The 17635-nt window shown below is 40.8% G+C and overlaps 1 protein-coding gene across 1 annotated transcript in view; it reads right to left on the bottom strand.

The window, feature by feature from the left end:
• Positions 1-3379: 3379 nt before the first annotated feature.
• The window catches only part of bcl2l12 (BCL2 like 12), a 145764-nt gene continuing 131508 nt past the window's right edge, over positions 3380-17635 (bottom strand). The window contains exon 8 of the mRNA XM_034190792.1: positions 3380-6716. Coding sequence (XP_034046683.1) covers positions 6675-6716 — 42 coding nt within the window. The 3' untranslated portion in view covers positions 3380-6674. The remainder of the gene's footprint in view (positions 6717-17635) is intronic.

Here is a 17635-nt window from a genome sequence, read left to right as displayed (position 1 = left end):
CACTGCATTTAATCTATTATTAGACTCTATTGGCTTTGCTCAAAAAGTAAATGAGTCCACCCACCACTTTAATCATATCTTAGATCTTGTTCTGACTTATGGTATGGAAATAGAAGACTTAACAGTATTCCCTGAAAACTCCCTTCTGTCTGATCATTTCTTAATAACATTTACATTTACTCTGATGGACTACCCAGCAGTGGGGAATAAGTTTCATTACACTAGAAGTCTTTCAGAAAGCGCTGTAACTAGGTTTAAGGATATGATTCCTTCTTTATGTTCTCTAATGCCATATACCAACACAGTGCAGAGTAGCTACCTAAACTCTGTGAGATAGAGTATCTCGTCAATAGTTTTACATCCTCATTGAAGACAACTTTGGATGCTGTAGCTCCTCTAAAAAAGAGAGCTTTAAATCAGAAGTGCCTGACTCCGTGGTATAACTCACAAACTCGTAGCTTAAAGCAGATAACCCGTAAGTTGGAGAGGAAATGGCGTCTCACTAATTTAGAAGATCTTCACTTAGCCTGGAAAAAGAGTCTGTTGCTCTATAAAAAAGCCCTCCATAAAGCTAGGACATCTTTCTACTCATCACTAATTGAAGAAAATAAGAACAACCCCAGGTTTCTTTTCAGCACTGTAGCCAGGCTGACAAAGAGTCAGAGTTCTATTGAGCTGAGTATTCCATTAACTTTAACTAGTAATGACTTCATGACTTTCTTTGCTAACAAAATTTTAACTATTAGAGAAAAAATTACTCATAACCATCCCAAAGACGTATCGTTATCTTTGGCTGCTTTCAGTGATGCCGGTATTTGGTTAGACTCTTTCTCTCCGATTGTTCTGAGTTATTTTCATTAGTTACTTCATCCAAACCATCAACATGTTTATTAGACCCCATTCCTACCAGGCTGCTCAAGGAAGCCCTACCATTATTTAATGCTTCGATCTTAAATATGATCAATCTATCTTTGTTAGTTGGCTATGTACCACAGGTTTTTAAGGTGGCAGTAATTAAACCATTACTTAAAAAGCCATCACTTGACCCAGCTATCTTAGCTAATTATAGGCCAATCTCCAACCTTCCTTTTCTCTCAAAAATTCTTGAAAGGGTAGTTGTAAAACAGCTAACTGATCATCTGCAGAGGAATGGTCTATTTGAAGAGTTTCAGTCAGGTTTTAGAATTCATCATAGTACAGAAACAGCATTAGTGAAGGTTACAAATGATCTTCTTATGGCCTCAGACAGTGGACTTATCTCTGTGCTTGTTCTGTTGGACCTCAGTGCTGCTTTTGATACTGTTGACCATAAAATTTTATTACAGAGATTAGAGCATGTCATAGGTATTAAAGGCACTGCGCTGCGGTGGTTTGAATCATATTTGTCTAATAGATTACAATTTGTTCATGTAAATGGGGAATCTTCTTCACAGACTAAAGTTAATTATGGAGTTCCACAAGGTTCTGTGCTAGGACCAATTTTATTCACTTTATACATGCTTCCCTTAGGCAGTATTATTAGACGGTATTGCTTAAATTTTCATTGTTGGGCAGATGATACCCAGCTTTATCTATCCATGAAGCCAGAGGACACACACCAATTAGCTACACTGCAGGATTGTCTTACAGACATAAAGACATGGATGACCTCTAATTTCCTGCTTTTAAACACCCTCTCTACTTTTAAGATTAGGCTTAAAACTTTCTTTTTTGCTAAAGCTTATAGTTAGGGCTGGATCAGGTGACCCTGAACCATCCCTTAGTTATGCTGCTATAGACTTAGACTGCTGGGGGGTTCCCATGATGCACTGAGTGTTTCTTTCTCCGCCCCCTGCTTTGGACTCAGACCCTGAACCCCAGCAGGTCCACCCCCCGGTTTTGTTGCAGACCCTGAACCCCAGCAGGTCCACCCCTTGGTTTTGTTTCAGACTCTGAACCCCAGCAGGTCCGCCCCCTGGTTTTGTTTCAGACCCTAAACCCCAGCAGGTCCACCCCTTGGTTTTGTTTCAGACCCTGAACCCCAGCAGATCCGCCCCCTGGTTTTGTTTCAGACCCTAAACCCCAGCAGGTCCGCCCCCTGGTTTTGTTTCAGACCCTAAACCCCAGCAGGTCCACCCCTTGGTTTTGTTTCAAACCCTGAACCCCAGCAGGTCCGCCCCCTGGTCTCGGCTCATCGGCCTACCTGTTGATGAGCCAGGCGTGTTGGAGTGAGAGGTGGTTATGTTGAACACAAAGCGACAGAACTGTCTGTGCACTCTGAGCGTGCACGCCCAGCCCAAAACATGATTTTACAGCAAGATAAAAGCCAACTCTTGATTTTATTCCAGTCCTGAGTACCAGTTTATCCATCACACAGAGAAACCACTCACACAAACACGACTGCTTTAAATTTTTAATGAAGAAAACTGCAACACAACGCAATCCTGAGTGGTACAGAAAACAAGACATTTCCCAAATCAGACAAAATCACATTTATTACACACAGCGTTCTTCTTTTTGTCAAAACAATAAAATAATACACTTTGTTCTTTTTTTGCCATCTTCACATCTGACCTAAATTCATGAAAAACAGCATCATATCAAGAGTCCTTCATTAACATTCCTTCAACATTTCAAATTGATGTTAAATACTCAAGACATGAGAAAAACATGTACAGCTAAAAAAACCAACAACACAAACCCCCTGGTGTCCCGGGGTTGGTGTCTCAAGGCATCTTGACACTGGCGCAAATTTGATCCACGCGCCCAGAAATGGATCACCTCAAAATTTCAGTGGAGTCTTCCTTGGCCTGATATCTATCTGCGGTGAAAATATTGTCAAAATCCATGCAGTAGTTTTGACATAATCCTGCTAACAGACAGACAAATAAATAAACGCAGATGATTTTATTACGTCCTTGGCAGACGTAATAAAAATAACTTTACAGATACATGATTTAACATGAACAGCCTATAATTTTTTGCACCTGCGTATACGTTTTCCCCTCTCCAATCAACTTTTTAATCAAACTACGCTGTTCTTCTGAACAGTGTCTTGAATGTCCCATTTTCCTCAGGCTTTCAAAGAGAAAAGCATGTTCAACAGGTGCTGGCTTCATCCTTAAATAGGGGACACCTGATTCACACCTGTTTGTTCCACAAAACAGACGAACTCACTGACTGAATGCCACACTACTATTATTGTGAACACCCCCTTTTCTACTTTTTTTTACTAATATGTTCCACAAAACAGACGAACTCACTGACTGAATGCCACACTACTATTATTGTGAACACCCCCTTTTCTACTTTTTTTTACTAATAGCCCAATTTCATAGCCTTAAGTGTGTGCATATCATGAATGCTTGGTCTTGTTGGATTTGTGAGAATCTACTGAATCTACTGGTACCTTGTTTCCCATGTAACAATAAGAAATATACTCAAAACCTGGATTAATCTTTTTAGTCACATAGCACTACTATTATTCTGAACACTACTGTACGTAGCGTGGCGCCAAACGGGACAAAGCGCAGCATCAAGTGGGATACATTGGCACGACTGCGCGGCAATGCAAGGATCAAATTTGTGCAAATGTCAACATGCCTTCAGCTTTATGTTGAGGACAACTGTAAACACAGTAACTGAGACTCTAAGAGGATTTGACCATTTATTATTGCCGGTTCTCTCGTGAGAACAGTTAATAGTTTCAGGCAAGTGGTGATAGTTGTTGATTAAATGGTCCCACTGACCTCACATGGGACTGATTATAACTGGTAACCGTCACCTCATCCACCACAGAACTGCTCTGGGTCCTGTAGGGCAATGTGGGCATGTCTCTGAGGCACCTGTGGCCTGGATGTCCAGGGAAATGGGCCATATGGCCAAAATGTGGAAACTGACATTCTCTCACAAAGTAATTCCAATCTTGGTCCTCGGGACCCAAAGTCCTGCATGTTTCACATTTGTCCCTGATCTAAGCAGATCAGCTCAGTCAGGTGTTGAGGAATTACTTCAGGAACAAATGGAAAACATGTGGTACTTTGGATCCTGAGGACCAGGTTTAGGAAGAACATATACCAGTGATATTCCTCATCTGATTCTCTCAAAGTAACCACTCATTTGACACATAGTCGCCCCAAGTCCCAAAGACCTTCAGAGGTCACCTTCAGTCACTGGTTATAGTCCAGGTCTCACAACCAGACAGTAAGACAGGAAGCACCAGGGCCCTAAAGACCTGGATGTGCATTTTCGGTGTCGATATCAGGATTGGCAAACACCTCTACGCAGCAACCTCATGACTTCATGAGCTTCGACATTGATATCGATAAATACCGGTGTACTGAGATTGACACTTGAGTTTCAGTTTCTCTCTTGTGGCACCTGCTGTCTGTGTCTGTGCTGCTCCTGTCACAGGGCGGAGCACACACACTTTGCTCCTCCCCCGTGTTCTGATGTTGTACCACCACGTGACTCGGCACTGCCAGACAAACAAGCACGCAAAACCTCAAACCAAAAGTTGTGTTCTGCACAGGGGGGCGGGCTTCTGGGAATATTTGTTCAAACTCAAGGCTTGGGGGTTGTTTGGTTATTTACACTTTATTTATTGTATTGTCACAGTTTTTTTTTTTTTTTAGTTTTTAATTATTGAAAGCTAGAAAAGAAGTGCAATGAAGGGAGCCCTGCTTAGCTTCTGAGATCTGACGGGATGAGACTGACACAGAGCAGATCGGCTGCATTAAACCTCAGAAATAATAAGCGATAATTTTGTGCACATTAAGAAAAAAATGTTTTGTTGCTGTTCTATTGAATCTGAACAAAAATGTTTAATGTGGTAATAAAGTATTCTCTATTTACCTATAAACTTTGGTAAAATTCTGTCCTGGGGTTTAACTAATTAGGGAAAAAAAAAATTACAAAACCACTTAAAAGTCATAAAAATCATTCAGATTTATCAATTTGAAGATATAGCCACCTTAATTATTAAACAGTATCGGTATTGGCAACACTGGCCCAGCAGTTATTTGATATCAATCAGTATCGCATACAACTACTTTCAACTCCAAAAATGTCTCCACATTACTCGGAGGAGACGTATCAATGTCTGAGTCAGCCGGACCAGACATGAGCTGGACTTTAACCTGCCAGGCTGTCTTACGTACGCCTTAACCCATGTGACAAATACCACACAACACATCTGGAACATTCAGAGGGCGGGTGGGTGTGCCGAACCGTGTGACCGGCGTGAGAAGACAAACATCTGTCCAAAGACACCAATGAAAAAGGTCCAACTGGTGGAACTGCTGGAAAGACACAGACCCTTAAAAGTGACGGAAGGTGACAACTGGCAGTTTTTAGTACCAGGATACCGCAAGAATGAATCTGTGTCAAACGGTTACTTAGCGAGAGTCAGAATGTGTACCTCTGTCACTGTCAGGGAGTGTCAGCTATGACATTCTGGCCCTGTATAGCGCATTTCTCTGGGAACGATTCAGGACGCAGGTGCCTCAGGGCCGAGGACCTCAGCAAACGCAAAATGCCAGGAACACGGAAAAACAATTCAGTAGTAGAAGTAGAAGTAGGTGGTAACTTTCTACAGGCGGGAGAAGGGGTGGGTTCTGAAACCTGGTATTAAACTGGACCCGGGGCTCATTAAAGATACGCTCCACCCCTTAATGGGACTGCTTTCTGTACTGGAAATAAATTTAGCATTCTCAAGTAGTGGTTGCTGTGGATGGTCCCATGTCCTGGACTTAGTGACACATGAAACAAGCACATGCGCTAAGTGTGTGTGTGTGTTATGAGGGTGCCGTAACAGAAGGGTGGACTGTCGAGTCTGACTGTATCCCTGTTTCCCACGCTCAGTGAACTCATCGCTCGCTCTGTCCATCATGAACTGACCAATCAGCAGCGACGGCTCAGCAAGGCCGAACAGCCTCCTGATATTCTCTCTTATGTGATCATATAACCTCACTGCACAGCAGCAGTTCTTCTCTTCACAAATTCAACATTTATTCTGGAACGTGTCTGTGATCTAAAAATGTTTTTAACTAAGCAAACAGGACAGTTTTATTGTCACACTTTGTAAACAAGGATCATCGAGCAGCTTCAGCAGACGCCATCTGTGACTCACAGTCAGTGTTTTTATACAGTAAAATTGTCCACAGGTGCATCATGGGATAAATATAAATAGTTTACGAGCTGAAACACCTGAGAATCCATGATGACAGTCCTCTTTAAAAACACCTGGAACAACCAGAGATCTGTCCTGAAAGACCAAGAGCTGGCCCTGAACTGGGACCCCACCTGAGTCTGTGCCCTCTGACCTCACATCAGAGGGTTATTACGGTCCAACATGGGCCAGAGGACCAACACAGTGCACCTAAAAACACTGACATGAACAAATGTCTCTCACGCTATGTCCCCCTGAGGACAAAAAACGGGTTCATATTAAAACACCAAAGGGACGTCAAAGCGTGGACGTCATCAGAATTAGATCAGTCAGAAGTGAAACTCAACATCGGGAACAGAATCTGTCAGAATTCATCTTACAGAGAGTTCAGTCCTCAAAGCCCCCCCCAATAAAACAAATGACACAAAAAACAAATCAGCAACGAGAACAAAGTTCCGAAACGTCTTCTGTGGAGGAATTCTGATGTCCAGAACCACGGTTCAGTGATGGCAAGACAAGGTCCAAATCAGTCATACTCCGAGACTGACTCCAAGTCCACAATGTTCTCCTGAAGAATCAAAGAAGATGTGGATCAAATAAAATCAGGTGGAGAAATTAATCGATTTAATCAGAGAACACTGAATAATAACTGCTGAAGAACGTTTATAACTACACACGGCCTAGTAACTGCAGCAGAACATTTATAACTACACACAGCCTAATAACTGCTGCAGAACATTTATAACTACACACAGCCTAATAACTGCTGCAGAACATTTATAACCACACACAGCCTAATAAGTGCTGCAGAACGTAAATAATCACACACAGCCTAATAACTGCTGCAGAACATTTATAACCACACACAGCCTAATAACTGCTGCAGAATGTTAATAACTACACACAGCCTAATAACTGCTGCAGAACGTAAATAACCACACAGCCTAATAACTGCTGCAGAACGTTAATAACCACACACAGCCTAATAACTGCTGCAGAACATTAATAACTACACACAGCCTAATAACTGCTGCAGAACGTTTATAACCACACACAGCCTAATAACTGCTGCAGAACGTAAATAACCACACACAGACTAATAACTGCTGCAGAACGTAAATAACCACACACAGCCTAATAACTGCAGCAGAACATTTATACCCACACACAGCCTAATAACTGCTGCAGAACGTTTATAACCACAAACAGAATAAGAACTGCTGCATAAGGTTTATACCCACACACAGCCTAATAACTGCTGCAGAACGTTTATAACCAAACACAGCCTAATAACATTTATAACCACACACTCAGAATGTTTATAACCACACACTCAGCCTAATAACTGCAGCAGAACGTTTATAACCACACACTCAGCCTAATAACTACTGCAGAACGTTAATAACCACACACAGCCTAATAACTGCTGCAGAATGTTTATAACCACACACAGCCTAATAACCGCAGCAGAACATTTATAACCACACACAGCATAATAACTGCTGCAGAACGTTTATAACCACACACAGCCTAGTAACTGCAGCAGAATGTTTATAACCACACACAGCCTAATAACTGCTGCAGAACGTTTATAACCACACACAGCCTAATAATTGCAACAGAACGTTTATAACCACACACAGCCTAATAACTACTGCAGAACGTTAATAACCACACACAGCCTAATAACTGCTGCAGAATGTTTATAACCACACACAGCCTAAAAACCGCAGCAGAACATTTATAACCACACACAGCATAATAACTGCTGCTGAACGTTTATAACCACACACAGCCTAGTAACTGCAGCAGAATGTTTATAACCACACACAGAATAACTGTGTCAGAGCGTTAATAACTACACACAGAATAATAAATGCAGCAGAGCATTTATAACCACACACAGCCTAATAACTGCTGCAGAACATTTATAACCACAACCAGCCTAATAACTTAACAGAACATTTATAACCACAAACAGCCTAATAACTGCTGCAGAACATTTATAACCACACACAGCCTAATAACTACTGCAGAATGTTAATAACCACACACAGCCTAATAACTGCTGCAGAATGTTTATAACCACACACAGCCTAATAACTGCAGCAGAACATTTATAACCACACACAGCCTAGTAACTGCAGCAGAACATTTATAACCACACACAGCCTAGTAACTGCAGCAGAACATTTATAACCACACAGAGCCTAATAACTGCAGCAGAACATTTATAACCACACACAGCCTAGTAACTGCAGCAGAACATTTATAACCACACACAGCCTAGTAACTGCAGCAGAACATTTACAACCACACACAGCCTAGTAACTGCAGCAGAACATTTATAACCACAAACAGCCTAGTAACTGCAGCAGAATGTTTATAACCACACACAGCCCAGTAACTGCAGCAGAGCGTTCATAACCACACACAGCCTAATAACTGCAGCAGAACGTTTATAACCACACAGCCTAATAATGGCAGCAGAAAGTTTATAACCACACACAGCCTAATAACTGCAGCAGAATGTTAATAACTCACATACAGCTAATAACTGCAGCAGAGCGTAATAACTACATCACCAGCTAATAACTGCAGCAGAGCGTTAATAACTACATACAGCCTAATAACTGCAGCAGAGCGTAATAACTACACTACAGCCTAATAACTGCAGCAGAGGTTAATAACTCCATACAGCCTAATAACTGCAGCAGAGTGTTAATAACTACACTACAGTCTAATAACTGCAGCAGAGCGTTAATAACTACATACAGCCTAATAACTGCAGCAGAGCGTTAATAACTACATACAGCCTAATAACTGCAGCAGAGTGTTAATAACTACATACAGCCTAATAACTGCAGCAGAGCGTTAACTACATACAGCCTAATAACTGCAGCAGAGCGTTAATAACTACATACAGTCTAATAACTGCAGCAGAGCGTTAATAACTACGTACAGCCTAATAACTGCAGCAGAGCGTTAATAACTACGTACAGCCTAATAACTGCAGCAGAGAGTTAATAACTACACACAGCCTAATAACTGCAGCAGAGCGTTAATAACTACATACAGCCTAATAACTGCAGCAGAGCGTTAATAACTACATACAGCCTATAACTGCAGCAGAGCGTTAATAACTACATACAGCCTAATAACTGCAGCAGAGCGTTAATAACTACATACAGCCTAATAACTGCAGCAGAGCGTTAATAACTACATACAGCCTAATAACTGCAACAGAGCGTTAATAACTACGTACAGCCTAATAACTGCAGCAGAGCGTTAATAACTACATACAGCCTAATAACTGCAGCAGAGCGTTAATAACTACATACAGCCTAATAACTGCAGCAGAGCGTTAATAACTACATACAGCCTAATACTGCAGCAGAGCGTTAATAACTACATACAGCCTAATAACTGCAGCAGAGCGTTAATAACTACTACAGCCTAATAACTGCAGCAGAGCGTTAATAACTACATACAGCCTAATAACTGCAGCAGAGCGTTAATAACTACATACAGCCTAATAACTGCAGCAGAGCGTTAATAACTACATACAGCCTAATAACTGCAGCAGAGCGTTAATAACTACATACAGCCTAATAACTGCAGCAGAGCGTTAATAACTACATACAGCCTAATAACTGCAGCAGAGCGTTAATAACTACATACAGCCTAATAACTGCAGCAGAGCGTTAATAACTACATACAGCCTAATAACTGCAGCAGAGCGTTAATAACTACATACAGCCTAATAACTGCAGCAGAGCGTTAATAACTACATACAGCCTAATAACTGCAGCAGAGCGTTAATAACTACACTACAGCCTAATAACTGCAGCAGAGCGTTAATAACTACATACAGCCTAATAACTGCAGCAGAGCGTTAATAACTACATACAGCCTAATAACTGCAGCAGAGCGTTAATAACTACGTACAGCCTAATAACTGCAGCAGAGCGTTAATAACTACATACAGCCTAATAACTGCAGCAGAGCGTTAATAACTACACACAGCCTAATAACTGCAGCAGAGCGTTAATAACTACACACAACCTAATAACTGCAGCAGAGCGTTAATAACTACATACAGCCTAATAACTGCAGCAGAGCGTTAATAACTACGTACAGCCTAATATCCGTCATGGAGCGTTAATAACTACATACAGCCTAATAACTGCAGCAGAGCGTTAATAACTACATACAGCCTAATAACTGCAGCAGAGCGTTAATAACTACATACAGCCTAATAACTGCAGCAGAGTGTTAATAACTACATACAGCCTAATAACTGCAGCAGAGTGTTAATAACTACACACAGCCTAATAACTGCAGCAGAGCGTTAATAACTACATACAGCCTAATAACTGCAGCAGAGCGTTAATAACTACATACAGCCTAATAACTGCAGCAGAGCATTAATAACTACATACAGCCTAATAACTGCAGCAGAGCGTTAATAACTACATACAGCCTAATAACTGCAGCAGAGCGTTAATAACTACATACAGTCCTAATAACTTGCAGCAGAGCGTTAATAACTACGTACAGCCTAATAACTGCAGCAGAGCGTTAATAACTACATACAGCCTAATAACTGCAGCAGAGCGTTAATAACTACATACAGCCTAATAACTGCAGCAGAGTGTTAATAACTACATACAGCCTAATAACTGCAGCAGAACGTTAATAACTACATACAGTCTAATAACTGCAGCAGAGCGTTAATAACTACATACAGCCTAATAACTGCAGCAGAGCGTTAATAACTACATACAGCCTAGTAACTGCAGCAGAGCGTTAATAACTACATACAGCCTAATAACTGCAGCAGAACGTTAATAACTACATACAGCCTAATAACTGCAGCAGAGCGTTAATAACTACACACAGCCTAATAACTGCAGCAGAGCGTTAATAACTACATACAGCCTAATAACTGCAGCAGAGCATTAATAACTACACACAGCCTAATAACTGCAGCAGAGCGTTAATAACTACATACAGCCTAATAACTGCAGCAGAGCGTTAATAACTACATACAGCCTAATAACTGCAGCAGAGCGTTAATAACTACACACAGCCTAATAACTGCAGCAGAGCGTTAATAACTACATACAGCCTAATAACTGCAGCAGAGCGTTAATAACTACATACAGCCTAATAACTGCAGCAGAGCGTTAATAACTACACACAGCCTAATAACTGCAGCAGAGCGTTAATAACTACATACAGCCTAATAACTGCAGCAGAGCGTTAATAACTACATACAGCCTAATAACTGCAGCAGAGCGTTAATAACTACATACAGCCTAATAACTGCAGCAGAGCGTTAATAACTACACACAGCCTAATAACTGCAGCAGAACGTTAATAACTACATACAGCCTAATAACTGCAGCAGAGCGTTAATAACTACATACAGCCTAATAACTGCAGCAGAGCGTTAATAACTACATACAGCCTAATAACTGCAGCAGAGCGTTAATAACTACATACAGCCTAATAACTGCAGCAGAGTGTTAATAACTACATACAGCCTAATAACTGCAGCAGAGCGTTAATAACTACACACAGCCTAATAACTGCAGCAGAGCGTTAATAACTACACACAGCCTAATAACTGCAGCAGAGCGTTAATAACTACACACAGCCTAATAACTGCAGCAGAGTGTTAATAACTACATACAGCCTAATAACTGCAGCAGAGCTGTAATAACTACACACAGCCTAATAACTGCAGCAGAGCGTTAATAACTACACACAGCCTAATAACTGCAGCAGAGCGTTAATAACTACACACAGCCTAATAACTGCAGCAGAGTGTTAATAACTACACACAGCCTAATAACTGCAGCAGAGCGTTAATAACTACACACAGCCTAATAACTGCAGCAGAGCGTTAATAACTACATACAGCCTAATAACTGCAGCAGAGCGTTAATAACTACATACAGCCTAATAACTGCAGCAGAGCGTTAATAACTACACACAGCCTAATAACTGCAGCAGAGCGTTAATAACTACATACAGCCTAATAACTGCAGCAGAGCGTTAATAACTACACACAGCCTAATAACTGCAGCAGAGCGTTAATAACTACAGCCTAATAACTGCAGCAGAGCGTTAATAACTACATACAGCCTAATAACTGCAGCAGAGCGTTAATAACTACACACAGCCTAATAACTGCAGCAGAGCGTTAATAACTACACACAGCCTAATAACTGCAGCAGAGCGTTAATAACTACACACAGCCTAATAACTGCAGCAGAGTGTTAACTACACACAGCCTAATAACTGCAGCAGAGTGTTAATAACTACATACAGCCTAATAACTGCAGCAGAGCGTTAATAACTACATACAGCCTAATAACTGCAGCAGAGCGTTAATAACTACATACAGCCTAATAACTGCAGCAGAGCGTTAATAACTACACACAGCCTAATAACTGCAGCAGAGCGTTAACTACACAGCCTAATAACTGCAGCAGAGTGTTAATAACTACATACAGCCTAATAACTGCAGCAGAACGTTAATAACTACATACAGCCTAATAACTGCAGCAGAGCGTTAATAACTACATACAGCCTAATAACTGCAGCAGAGCGTTAATAACTACATACAGCCTAATAACTGCAGCAGAGCGTTAATAACTACATACAGCCTAATAACTGCAGCAGAGCGTTAATAACTACATACAGCCTAATAACTGCAGCAGAGCGTAATAACTACATACAGCCTAATAACTGCAGCAGAGCGTTAATAACTACGTACAGCCTAATAACTGCAGCAGAGCGTTAATAACTACATACAGCCTAATAACTGCAGCAGAGCGTTAATAACTACATACAGCCTAATAACTGCAGCAGAGCGTTAATAACTACGTACAGCCTAATAACTGCAGCAGAGCGTTAATAACTACATACAGCCTAATAACTGCAGCAGAGCGTTAATAACTACGTACAGCCTAATAACTGCAGCAGAGCGTTAATAACTACATACAGCCTAATAACTGCAGCAGAGCGTTAATAACTACATACAGCCTAATAACTGCAGCAGAGCGTTAATAACTATGTACAGCCTAATAACTGCAGCAGAACGTTAATAACTACATACAGTCTAATAACTGCAGCAGAGCGTTAATAACTATGTACAGCCTAATAACTGCAGCAGAACGTTAATAACTACATACAGCCTAGTAACTGCAGCAGAGCGTTAATAACTACATACAGTCTAATAACTGCAGCAGAGCGTTAATAACTATGTACAGCCTAATAACTGCAGCAGAGCGTTAATAACTACATACAGTCTAATAACTGCAGCAGAGCGTTAATAACTACGTACAGCCTAATAACTGCAGCAGAGTGTTAATAACTACGTAGAGCCTAATATCCACCATGGAGCGTTAATAACTACATACAGTCTAATAACTGCAGCAGAGCGTTAATAACTACGTACAGCCTAATAACTGCAGCAGAGCGTTAATAACTACATACAGCCTAATAACTGCAGCAGAGTGTTAATAACTACACACAGCCTAATAACTGCAGCAGAGCGTTAATAACTAACTACAGCTAATAACTGCTGCCAGAGCGTTAATAAACTCAACAGCCTAATAACTGCAGCAGGAGCGTTAATAACCTACACACAGCCTACTAACTGCAGCAGAGAGTAATAACTACCCTTACAGCCTAATAAACGCAGCAGAGCCGTTAATAACTACATACAGCCTAATAACTGCAGCAGAGCGTTAATAACTACATACAGCCTAATAACTGCAGCAGAGCATTAATAACTACATACAGTCTAATAACTGCAGCAGAGCGTTTAATAAATACTTACAGCTAATAACTGCAGCAGAGGTTAATAACTACGTACAGCTCTATAATGCAGAGAGCGTTAATAACTACATACAGCCTAATAACTGCAGCAGAGCGTTAATAACTACGTACACGCCTAATAACTGCAGCAGAGCGTTAATAACTACGTACAGCCTAATAACTGCAGCAGAGCGTTAATAACTACGTACAGTCTAATAACTGCAGCAGAGCGTTAATAACTACATACAGTCTAATAACTGCAGCAGAGCGTTAATAACTATGTACAGCCTAATAACTGCAGCAGAGCGTTAATAACTATGTACAGCCTAATAACTGCAGCAGAACGTTAATAACTACATACAGTCTAGTAATTGCAGCAGAACGTTAATAACTACATACAGTCTAGTAACTGCAGCAGAACGTTAATAACTACATACAGTCTAGTAACTGCAGCAGAGCGTTAATAACTACATACAGTCTAATAACTGCAGCAGAGCGTTAATAACTATGTACAGCCTAATAACTGCAGCAGAGAGTTAATAACTACGTACAGCCTAATAACTGCAGCAGAGTGTTAATAACTACGTAGAGCCTAATATCCACCATGGAGCGTTAATAACTACATACAGTCTAATAACTGCAGCAGAGCCTTAATAACTACGTACAGCCTATTAACTGCAGCAGAGTGTTAATAACTACGTAGAGCCTAATACTGCTCAGAAGGCTTAATAACTACATACACCTAAACTGCAGCAGAGCGTTAATAAACTACTACAGCCTAATAACTGCAGCAGAGCGTTAATAACTACATACGTGTAATAACTGCAGCAGAGCGTTAATAACTACGTACAGCCTAATAACTGCAGCAGAGCGTTAATAACTACCTACAGCCTAATAACTGCAGCAGAGCGTTAACTACATACAGCCTAATAACTGCAGCAGAGCGTTAATAACTACATACAGCCTAATAACTGCAGCAGAGCGTTAATAACTACAGTACAGCCTAATAACTGCAGCAGAGCGGTTAATAACTACATACAGCCTAATAACTGCAGCAGAGGTTAATAACTACATACAGCCTAATAACTGCAGCAGAGCGTTAATAACTACATACAGCCTAATAACTGCAGCAGAGTGTTAATAACTACATACAGCCTAATAACTGCAGCAGAGCGTTAATAACTACATACAGCCTAATAACTGCAGCAGAGCGTTAATAACTACATACAGCCTAATAACTGCAGCAGAGCGTTAATAACTACATACAGCCTAATAACTGCAGCAGAGCGTTAATAACTACATACAGTCCTAAGTAACTTGCAGCAGAGCGTTAATAACTACGTACAGCCTATAACTGCAGCAGAGTGTTAATAACTACTACAAGCCTAATAACTGCAGCAGAGCGTTAATACTACATACAGCCTATAACTGCAGCAGAGCGTTAATAACTACATACAGCCTAATAACTGCAGCAGAGCGTTAATAACTACAGACAGCCTAATAACTGCAGCAGAGCGTTAATAACTACATACAGCCTAATAACTGCAGCAGAGCGTTAATAACTACGTACAGCCTATTAACTGCAGCAGAGTGTTAATAACTACGTACAGCCTAATAACTGCAGCAGAGCGTTAATAACTACGTACAGCCTAATAACTGCAGCAGAGCGTTAATAACTACATACAGCCTAATAACTGCAGCAGAGCGTTAATAACTACATACAGTCCTAATAACTGCAGCAGAGCGTTAATAACTACGTACAGCCTAATAACTGCAGCAGAGCGTTAATAATTACGTACAGCCTAATATCCGCCATGGAGCGTTAATAACTACATACAGCATAGTAACTGCAGCAGAGCGTTAATAACTACGTACAGTCTAATATCCGCCATGGAGCGTTAATAACTACATACAGCCTAATAATTGCGACACAGCGTTAATTAGTAATCACAGCCTAATAACTGCAGCAGAGCGTTAATAATTACGTACAGCCTAATAACTGCAGCAGAGCGTTAATAACTACGTACAGCCTAATAACTGCAGCAGAGCGTTAATAATTACGTACAGCCTAATATCCGCCATGGAGCGTTAATAACTACATACAGCCTAATAACTGCAGCAGAGTGTTAACTACACACAACCTAATAACAGCAGCAGAGCGTTAATAACTACATACAGCCTAATAACTGCAGCACAGCGTTAATAATTACGTACAGCCTAATAACTGCAGCAGAGCGTTAATAATTACGTACAGCCTAATAACTGCAGCAGAGCATTAATAATTACGTACAGCCTAATAACTGCAGCACAGCGTTAATAACTACATACAGCCTAATAACTGCAGCAGAGCGTTAATAATTACGTACAGCCTAATAACTGCAGCACAGCGTTAATAACTACATACAGCCTAATAACTGCAGCAGAGCATTAATAACTACATACAGTCTAATAACTGCAGCAGAGCGTTAATAATTACGTACAGCCTAATAACTGCAGCAGAGCGTTAATAACTACGTACAGCCTAATAACTGCAGCAGAGCGTTAATAATTACGTACAGCCTAATAACTGCAGCAGAGCGTTAATAACTACGTACAGCCTAATAACTGCAGCAGAGCGTTAATAACTACATACAGCCTAATAACTGCAGCAGAGCATTAATAACTACGTACAGAGTAATATCCGCCATGGAGCGTTAACTACATACAGCCTAATAATTGCGACAGAGCGTTAATTAGTAATCACAGCCTAATAACAGCTGTAGAGAGTTAATAACTACATACAGCCTAATAACTGCAGCAGAGCGTTAATAACTACGTACAGCCTAATAACTGCAGCAGAGCGTTAATAACTACATACAGCCTAATAACTGCAGCAGAGCGTTAATAACTACGTACAGCCTAATAACTGCAGCAGAGCATTAATAACTACGTACAGCCTAATAACTGCAGCAGAGCGTTAATACTACGTACAGCTAATAACTGCAGCATGAGCGTTAATAACTACATACAGCCTAATAACTGCAGCAGAGCGTTAATAACTACGTACAGCCTAATAACTGCAGCAGAGCGTTAATAACTACGTACAGCCTAATAACTGCAGCAGAGCGTTAATAACTACGTACAGCCTAATAACTGCAGCAGAGCGTTAATAACTACGTACAGCCTAATAACTGCAGCAGAGCGTTAATAATTACGTACAGCCTAATAACTGCAGCACAGCGTTAATAACTACATACAGCCTAATAACTGCAGCAGAGCGTTAATAACTACGTACAGCCTAATAACTGCAGCAGAGCGTTAATAACTACATACAGCCTAATATCCGCCATGGAGCGGTAATAACTACGTACAGCCTAATAATTGCGACAGAGCGTAAATTAATAATCACAGCCTAATAACTGCAGCAGAGCGTTAATAACTACGTACAGCCTAATAACTGCAGCAGAGCATTAATAATTACGTACAGCCTAATAACTGCAGCACAGCGTTAATAACTACGTACAGCCTAATAACTGCAGCACAGCGTTAATAACTACGTACAGCCTAATAACTGCAGCAGAGCGTTAATAATTACGTACACCCTAATAACTGCAGCACAGCGTTAATAACTACGTACAGCCTAATAACTGCAGCACAGCGTTAATAACTACGTAC

This window comes from Thalassophryne amazonica, chromosome 16 (assembly GCF_902500255.1).
Source record: "Thalassophryne amazonica chromosome 16, fThaAma1.1, whole genome shotgun sequence".
NCBI lineage: Eukaryota > Metazoa > Chordata > Actinopteri > Batrachoidiformes > Batrachoididae > Thalassophryne > Thalassophryne amazonica.
This window is presented reverse-complemented; position numbering and strand designations above follow the sequence as displayed.